The 9,785-nt window shown below is 45.2% G+C and overlaps 1 protein-coding gene across 4 annotated transcripts in view; it reads right to left on the bottom strand.

The window, feature by feature from the left end:
* Positions 1–7,709: 7,709 nt before the first annotated feature.
* The window catches only part of ARHGEF4 (Rho guanine nucleotide exchange factor 4), a 235,270-nt gene continuing 233,194 nt past the window's right edge, over positions 7,710–9,785 (bottom strand). For all 4 annotated transcript variants that reach the window (XM_026109625.2, XM_064516974.1, XM_064516973.1 and 1 more), the window contains one exon: positions 7,710–9,379. In XM_026109625.2, coding sequence (XP_025965410.2) covers positions 9,222–9,379 — 158 coding nt within the window. In that variant the 3' untranslated portion in view covers positions 7,710–9,221. The remainder of the gene's footprint in view (positions 9,380–9,785) is intronic.

Here is a 9,785-nt window from a genome sequence, read left to right as displayed (position 1 = left end):
ATATAAAGGAGAAGTACTGTTGTCGGACATGTTGCTGATCGTTCTTGGGTTAGAGGGAGCCGGGTATAGCCATCCTTGTGGCTGCTTCTTGCAGAGAATTCTTTTATACTAATCCTCCTGACACACACAACGGCACTGAATGTGTAAGGTGGCTTTTTTGTTTTGCTTTTAATAAGACCACAGAACTACCAAAACCCCTTTTGCACTTTGATGCTGTGGGGATAGGTCGTGCCAGTTGGGGTTTCCTTTTTCCCCTCCCCACACTCATTTTGTAGAGACACTGTGGTGCCAGTTACTCTCCTGCTTGCTGGTGGGCGACTGTCGTTCGCTGTGAAGGGTAGTTACACTGACGAGAGTTCTTCTCCTGCTGGAGGCAGCTTTGAATGCTTCGGTTAGCAGCTAGGGATCCTTTCAGAAAAGCAACCGCTCAGCAAGCGATTATCAGAAATCAGGCAAAAGGGTTTTGACTTTCAAGTTTGTCCATAGCTAGTTAGGGACATACACAATCTGCTTTTTCTAATAGATGTTATGTAGAGTCTAAACTTCATGGCTTGCTGACTCTGTGCTCATGTGCAGATCGCTGCAAGTAATTGAAATGGTTTGGTTGATGGGCTGCACTGGGTACAGGTTATTAGGTACCTGAGAGTTTTTCTTTGTAGGAAGTGTCAGTCGTAAGGCTGGGTGTAGAAGGTGTTGCTGTTTGACATGGGTAAAATGCCTGACACATGGGGTAGGTTTACTGATCTCCTGGATTATATTTCAAAATCCAGCAGGTTATTAACTATCTCGTCTTAGTCATCCAGAAGAAAATCGGATCCATGTGACTACTAAAAAAAAGTTTTTAGGCAGCAATAAGTGGTCTCTGATAGCTACAGGGAGCTGCCGTGTGTGTGTCATGGTGGGAATGGCTAGCTTATGGGGGAGATGCTGATCCTCACAGGCTTTATGTAAGCCATAGTTACAAACCTTGGTGGGCTAAAAGACATTTCAAACACCAACTTGACTGAGAACACTTGGCGCTGAGCAGCCCATCTTTCAGCTTAGATTAGTGCAGTCAGCCCTTCATTTTGTTTGGGCTCTCTTCATCTATTTGTAGTGTTTCACAATAGTCTGTTGCTTTCTGGACAAGAAAGATAACATACATGGAGAAATTGATCCTTTGGAAAAAGAGGGGAGGTGGGAATGCACCTTTGAAGTCTCACTTTGACCAGCCTTATTGTAAGAACTGTGATCAGTGTTACTTTCCTGTGTGGCCTCATAGGTTTCAAAGTGGCAACTGCTCTGGGAGCTGGGTATAAACATGAATAAATACAAATGACTGTGAAAGGATTGTCTTTGCTAAGGTGTTTTCTTGAGTGAGATGTGGAAGTATTCCAAAACTATTGAACAGTACTTCAGTATTTCTGTTTAGTAACTTCATATCTTCTTGATACAATTCTTAGTAACTTCATAGTAACCTGATCATTTAGGGAGAGTTTTATATAGCATGTTGGTGGAGACAAGCACAAGGAATAGATGTTAGAGCTGCTGTTACGGTAGGAGACTTAGCTATGATGAGGCACAAAGGCGTTTTGTCAGCACTGATGCACCACGGCAGGTATGGTCCTTGCTAAGACTCGGGCAAGACCTTAACTTCAGCGGTTGCGTAGCTGAGATCATGCGCTATATCCCCCTTCAGTGCATGAATGCTAACGTTGCTGAAGCTGGGGTTGAAGCTTTCCTTGATGGTGTGATTGGGATGGCAGGTGTATTGTTTCAGGTTGCTGGAGATGGAAGGACTATTATCAAGCCTAGCTAATGGGTGCGCAGGTGCTAAGGTAGGGTGCTTTTTTCTAGGAGAAGAGGGAAGGAGCAGTTGTGGAAAGGTAAAAGGGACTGTTAAGCACTCAGTCTGGTTACATAGCTAATTTGATTATGGCAGATAAAAAGGCTTATTTTGTATTCTCAGTAATTACCTTTTAATGGGAAGAGTACAGAATTAGACAGGAGAAAAGTTGATAGCTTGTTTATTTCCCATCTCACAAGTATATATGTAAACAGTTGTTCACACACAAAGGTATACAGGTCTGGGTTAGGTATCACAGGTATTCATCTGCACAGGCTGTAAAATAGGGAGCTGCTTTGGTAGCAAAGTTGTGCAAAAGAAAAGCCAACTGTGAGGAGAGGAGGAATGAAGTCACTGCAGGGAGGAAGATGACAGGAGAGTTATGCAAGGAGAACAAGCAGCCTGGTTTTTTTTCCTAATAGCACCAGCATTGCCAAAGCCATGGGATTTTAATAACGTAGCTTCTTGTTGAGGGAACAGATGGGAAAAATAAAATGTGGCATGAGGAGTTAATCCCAAGGCAGGGCAAGCGAGCTGTGATTGCTGCATGGCCAGGAAGGGAAGAGCCCTTTGGCTTCTCATGACCCTGAAGCTATGCAGCTGTGAATACAAAGGCATGTGAAATCCAGGTTGCTGTTTTGAAAAGTGCTCTTGAACATGCAGTAGGCCATCCTCCTACCCCCACCCTGACCTCTGGGTAGCACTTTTAGCAGAAAAAATGCAGGGGTACATTCTGGCTTCTGCTCTGTTGTTATATTTTTGTCTACCTTTTTGCACTAGCTTCGTTCTGAAAAAGGTTGCCTTGATTCTTCTCTGCTGCTCTGAAGATTGATTCCCTCCCCTGCACTGTCAAACTAAATGAACAAAACTGCATCTTCAGTGGGTTCAAATCATTTGAAAACACTTCAACATTTCTCAGTTAAGATCTGTCTTTTACCAAAGCCCTGACTCATTAACCCATTACTTACCTGAAGACCTGATCCTACAGCTTTGCTCAGAGTGGTAGCTCTGGGGCAGGGACTTTCTCACTGGTCGGCTGGGCCAGGGCATCGTAGTTGAGACCTTATGACCGTACCTGCGTGGTACTGCTCCCCGTCCATGGCTGTGGCACGTCCTGCTGACTTAGTAGAAAAACTTGGGTAGCAGCAGTTGCAGGCTGAGGCTCCAGCAGTTAAAAGAAGTATAAACAGCTCTATTCTTAAAACTTTAGGAATTATTGCAGTACTATTTTTCATTGTCAAAACAGGTATTGCAATGCCATAACCCTTGTTAGCAGGTATTTGGCTAAACCTGACATGAGAATTCAAGACAGTTGTAATAATAGCAGTAAAATAAGAAATTAGGACTTGCTGGAAACTGTACCATCTTGTAGATGCTGACAAAGTCAGTTCTTAAGCAATCACTTAGCAAGTGATAGAATTTAAAATACTGATATTTAGAAGCAATTGAGAGATGCATTTAATTCTGCTGTTAAATGACCATATGCTTCCAGTAAAGTAAATCCAGAGGAGCACAGTCTGATATTTTGACTTGCATTGCAAAAGATAAAAGAAATGAAAGCATTAAGAAAAGCTAACTTCTGTCATTCTGGCATCCCAAGAAATGGGGTGGCATTTTCAGTCTGGAGCTGAGATTGTTTTTTTGTGCGTCTGTTACTCTTAGATGCCTCATTCTTTAGTTGTCCCAATTTATGATGCGGAAGCCTGACTTTCTGATATTTTCAGGAAGCTGTTGGACATCTGGATGCAGGTGCTCTCTGCATCACAGGCTTCTAGATGATGGATGGTGACATCCATGCTTTGCAGAGCAGTGTCCTGGATGGCAGGAGCTACCAGCAGTTTATAGCAGTGAGACGATGGACGAAGCCCGACAAGAACAAGTTTTCCCTGCCCTGCACCCATCATTCTGCATTGAAGGACAAAACAGAAAGGACCTTAACGGCTGCATCATGGAAGTCTTTAGCTGCATGGGAATTGTTCTTTGTGATACTTTGATTTAGTTCAAAGTTTGGCTTTTTTTTTTTTTTTTAGCTCAAAATTGAGTTCGTACTGCTTTTGATGCTATCAAAACTTGAAGTATAGGTATTTTTCCAGGGTATTACCCACCTTTTCCAGTTCAGTTGTTCCAGACTCGTAATACAAAACAGAAATGAAGGTTTGTTTGTTTTGTTTTTTTGTCAGTTATGAGCAGAAATTAAGACTCTTTGGTAGCCACAGGTTCTCTTTGGCTGCCAGCTTCAGCAACTCATTCTCTAATTGGTTCATGTGCTTTAAATTCTGTGCCTTACTTGCCCAAGTGAAATCTGGGCAAATTTCACTCATTGAGAAATGTGACTGTTCTTCACAAGCTTTTTCCTAAACTGATAGCTACCGGAGAGAAGGAGGAAAACAAAACAAACAAAAAACACCCACCCTGGGTCAGATCCTATAGGTCTCTTCATGCTGAAGTATTTTTTGAGTAGTTAGGTAGGTTCTGCCCTGACATCCTGGATGAGCGGCTGCTGTTCAGACTCGTGTCAGGAGCTTCGTGTAGTTTTGCGTGAAAGCGCAGTGTTCTGGCCATGTAAAACGCCTCTGAAGGAGGCGACGTGGGTGCTGGCTGCTTCGTCGTGCTCCAGGTGTTGGCCTCTCCTTGGGAAGCCGATGTTACTGTTCTGTTGCTTTCAGCTCAGTAACGCTGGCAGAAGGTGCGCGTCCCCCATTCATCTTATGTCAGAAACACCCTCTATTAAGAGTTTAGATGGTGACCTGGTGAATCTACATAATGTGTATAAACACTTCATCATACACTTGCTTTTGCCCTGATAATTGCAAATGACAGTAAAATGGGAGTAACTCCATTCAAAACCCAGATGCCAGGATATGGTGCAGTGTTGGGCAGGTTGTTATCACTTTCTGGTGTATCTACATTTTCCTGTTTAATCATCAGTAATTGAGGAGATAAGATGACTTGAGTGTTTAATTATTTAAGCTCAATGAGGGTTACACATCAACTGATATATACAGAGTCTGTTTGGGAAATAATAGGTCTTGTGGTTAGTGAATCTGGAATTGCTACTGGGTAGAAAATAAAGGATGAAATTCCTTGGTGAAAGTGTATCTGGACTTAAAAGCTGCTATAGTGGTATGTTGGTGCATGGTAGGTACCTTAAGCAAAGGGAGTTGTTAGTCTCTTAACCTGTTTTTATCAATGTCTCTGCTGCAACTCCACGTACTGTGTTACAAAGTTTCCACCTCTTTCAGTGTGATCAGGTTTATACCTGACTACAGGCTTTTACAGGGAATCAGATCCTGGCTCCAAATTTTTTTAACACTAGAATCCTAACTAAAGACACTTTTAAAAAATATTACTGGTCACCATTTGAGTAGGGAATGTATTTCTCTCTACCAGAAATAAATAACTTCTTTCAACTGGGTTTGGCAATTATAAAGCTGTCTATAGAAGGGTCTCTTTATAGATCATTTGTGTGCAGTGATCAGATAGATAGGAAATGAATTCTGGAAGAGGCAGTGACTAATCTGATAACTTACTTAAACAAGTGACTGCACACTTACTCTTTAAACTACTACTACAAAGATAATAGTAGCCAACTCTTCATATAGGGGTTGGGGCACAGAAGGCTGTTTTGTTAATTGCCCCAAAGCTGTGGATTTAGGGATGCTGGTTTCTGTGGTGCTGTAACTCCATTTAGCTCAGTAGAGTAACTTAGGGTTTGAACTGGTTCAGTCAGTGCAGACACAAAGCTGAGTGCCTGTATAACTTACACTTACTTTAAAGACATCAGAGGTTGCAACAAGGTAAATTCAGAGATGTAGGAAGATATTTTTCACCAGGTGGAGGGTGAGGTACTGGAACAGGGGGCCAGAGAGGTTGGGGCAGTGTCAGCCTTGGTGGGGGGTGGGGGGGAATGGGACTAGGTGCCCTTCCCTTCAAGGCCTCTTGCAACCTAAATTAGTCTGCTTGAATTGAGCATTCCTCCCCCATTTACTACACTGCTCGTAAGCTCAGAAAATTCCTCAGTTCCCATGCCACCATAGTTTTCTTCCTGGCCAATCAAAAGAAAAAAAAAAAAACAAAACAAAACAAAAAACATCTGGGGGGAGGGGTACAAACACTTAGGGTAGACACACACATTAATGCTGCTCTGGAGCAGGTGTGCCCTACAGCAGGTTCACCTGGTGCTGCTGGTGGCACTGCAGCAAGGGCCATACCATGCTAGGAATGCTGTGCGGTTGCTTCACAGTAGGAAATGGGTGTCAGCCTGGTTAAGTGACCAAGAGGGAGCTCAGTGCGGTGCCCTCCCATGGTGCTGGTCAAGGGGCAGGTACCTGGAGGTCCAACTCAGCTGAGTAGTGCCACCCCCCCCCCCCCCGGCCCAAGCAGTCTGCTGCAGCCACAGGCATCACAGCAGAGAGTGTGTGTGTGTGTGTGTGTGTGTGTGTGTGTGTGTGTGTGTGTGTGTGTGTGTGTGTGTGTGTGTGTGTGTGTGTGTTGGGGAGGGGGGTAACGCATGCTCAAGCAAGGCAGATCACAGTGGCTTCCCTGAAAGGCAAGTCTGTGCGCAAAAGCGCACACCTGTTGGAGGGCCAAATGGTTTTTTTTGTTTGTTTTTTTTGATGTGCTTCAGTGTTATGCTAATATTGGTGCAGCTGTGGGACCACTGGGCTGCAGATTACCTCCCCCCCCCAAAAAAAACAAACAAACAAACGAACAAAAAAAAAAAAACAAAAGGGAAAACTTCTGCTGCTTGTTTCAGGTAGAGAGACCCAACTGTGCAAGGCTTACCGGTGAGCTAGTACAGGCAGGTGGCTGCTCCTGCATGCTGGATTTTTTTTTTTTTTTTCTTTTTTTTTGGGGGGGGGGGTAATGGGGGAGATGCTTAACCAGGCTCACTTAGGGTGTTTAGTTTGCAAGGGCAAGAGGTGAAGCCAGGGGACAATGCTGAGCACTGTAAGGCTTAGACTATTGAAGGAATAGGCAAATTGGGGGGGGGGGGGGGATTTGCAGCATTTGGAGGACATGCCTGTAAGCATTCCAGTGTGGCTTCCCAACTGCTGCATGCAATTACAGATGCATTTGGAAAGCAAAAAAAAAAAAAAATATAGAACAGACATGAACAATTGTGCTGATTCAGGTCACCATGGGGCAGGCAGAAGGCTGTGCTTTGGGTTTGGTAAGCCCTCTTTTCCTCTGCTGCTTGGGATGAAATGGGGGCAAGGAGGGCTCAGTCTCCCCCAGACAGGGGGGACTGTAGGACTTTCCTGGGTGGTGATGGTGCAGCCTTCTGTCCTGCCTGCCTACCTACGAGAAAAGCAAGGAGCTGCGCCGTTCGCCAAGGCCAGCGGCTGGCACGCGGTAGGCTGTGCGGGTGGGCAGGCCCCTGGAGGAGCTGCTTTGTCAGGCAAGTATTTGTTTCTTACTTCTTGACGCTGGCTCTTCCTCTTTCATTTCATATTGCTCAATTTGGGCTCAAGCACTCCCTGCAGCTTGTTCGATGTTTTCTAGAAAACTTTGCCATTTAAGGAACCATCATAGATGTGGTCTGTTCTTCTCCCCTCCTCCCTCTTTCATTTTTTTAATAGAGACCAAGTTAGTGTAGCGTAAGACCCCTGACAGGTATCAATACTAGCAGGAATTAGGGCAGGGATAAGGTGACATGCTAGCCTTGATCCGTGTTTTGAGCGACAGGCACATCTCCAGTGCCTGGTCGGCGCTGAGCAGCCTGCCCTCCAAAGGATGACGGTGCTGAGAGCGCAACCTTCTAGCACAGCCTCCACTCATTAGTGGTCACTTGAAGCTGCGAGTGCAAAACCTCTACTGTGACTTTGAGGAGAAACAACAGTTTACGCAGATAGACAGGTCAGAGACAAACACAGGCTGAGAGTCACTTTTACAAGTTTCTTTATGAAATTAAATGTAGCCCCTGGTCTTGGGGGGAGATATAGTGCAAGAATGACTTTGTACATGCTACTGAATTCAGATATCCCTGGACGACCAGACTTTGGTCAGCTACAGCATCAACACACGCGGGATCTTTGAGCGTTGCAGGTGGTTAGTGCTCGCCCGCACTTCCCTCGTGGTGGAATGAGCGGGCTGCTTCCTTCCAGCGCCCCAGGAGGTCTCCTAAGCTAGGGAATTCAGTCAGTATGGCTTCTAACTCTCACTATGGTAAGGCAAATCTTTCCTTTTGCTAACCCAGGTTTAAATGAATTCTTTTGGCCATAGTTTTGAAACCTGGGTACCTAAAGTGAGGCTCTTAATGCCAGATTTCAGCCTTTTATAAATGGCCTTAAGTCTGTTTTATAGGTGTCAAAAACCTGTAATAATACCCCTTGAATGGAGGGGCTGTAGGAGTTGGAATAACAATCAAGCTGTTCGTTAGTTTTTTCAGAGCTGAACTGCAGACCCTGACTTCTGGGAACTAGGTTTGCAAATATTGACCTTTCTGTTTTAAAAAAAATCAAACAAAAGAAAAACAGACAAAACAGGCATCAAGTTAACAACATCTGACAGGACCAATTACAGACTTACAAAATACACAGTTCTGTTTTTTACCATAAATAAACACATTACAAACAATGAGCATTTTCATTGGCCAGGAAATACGGCAGAATGATGGACAGAAGAGGATCTAAGGAATTGAGTAGGGTATTAATTTAGGCACATTTTTCTCTAACTTACATAAGTCAAATCCCACTAGGGAGATTTTGAACTTTACTCATGCTGTAGGTTGATTGGCACCGTTAACATACTATTTAGTTCATCCGTGTTGAACTAAAGGAAAGAAAAGGGTCACAGTGCAGTACTCACTGTTGTCTCTGAGTGCCAGCAAAGGCTAACTGATTAGTTAGGACTGTAGGATCACGTCCTTGAGGAGAAAGGTGGGACGGGGGGTGGTAGGAGAACGGAAGGGTCTATCCCCACCCCCAAAGGTGTATCATGTCAGCAACACCGAACCGTTGTTCTGAACGTGTCAGTGGACACGGAGCTGGTAGCTGTGTCAGCTGCCATCCCCTCTCTGGCAGCTGCCAGACAGCAGTAATGGTCACAGCTGGAAGGAATGATTCAAAATACAACTGACAAGCAAAATCTTTGCAGATGAAACACTTCAGGCTCCTGTGATCTCTTCCTGGAAGTTTGCCTCTCGGGCGCTGTGCAAGGCTGGCTTGATTGGACTGGCACAAATGCACACATGTGCACATGCACACCCACGCACACACAGTGTCCCACCTCAGAGCCAGTGCATTCAGTCGGGTCTGCAAAATAAATAGGGAAGGAAGGAGCACATGGGCCATCCTCTGCAAACAAAGGAGTGGAAGAATCTGGGCTCCATCTCCCAGGAGTGACGGATAAAGTGCTTTCGCAGAAGGGATTCAGGCACAAACCGGGGCTGCCCTTATTTCCGGAAGGGGGTCAGCCTGCTGATGTTCTGCCAGAAGTTCGAGGGCTTGCGCTTGGGCTCTGCCAGCATGAAGACTTGCTGCTGCGGGAGAGTGGTAGGCAGGGTGGGATGCTTCTGACGCATCAGAAAGTCATAGTACGGCCGGGTGACAGCTGCGATGACAAGGAGATGGGGAAGCACATTAGCACAGTTCCCTGCCCCACACGCTGCCTAGTCCCTGTTAAAAACTGCAGGGGCGTTATCCTATAGAGTCAGCATGCTGAACTGGGGGTGTCTCAGTATTACCTATAGGTTCAGCACTGCCCTTGAGGAGTTGTGTTGATGCTGTGGAAGTCCTAGAAATGTCAAGCATACCTCACAAGTGTTCCTGTCAATGTGACACCAGAGCAAAACAGCTGTAGCTCATCACCAGTGACAAACCTAACAGGTGACTTTGTAGGGGGAGTGTGGGGGGGGGGGGGGGCAAATGCATGCAGCACTGCCTCTGCCTGTTATGACTTACTGCATTGGCAAAAGCATTTGGCCTTGTAAAGACTCAAGTTTTCAAGGGCTGCTGGG

This window comes from Dromaius novaehollandiae, chromosome 9, assembly GCF_036370855.1.
Source record: "Dromaius novaehollandiae isolate bDroNov1 chromosome 9, bDroNov1.hap1, whole genome shotgun sequence".
NCBI classification, from domain to species: domain Eukaryota; kingdom Metazoa; phylum Chordata; class Aves; order Casuariiformes; family Dromaiidae; genus Dromaius; species Dromaius novaehollandiae.
This window is presented reverse-complemented; position numbering and strand designations above follow the sequence as displayed.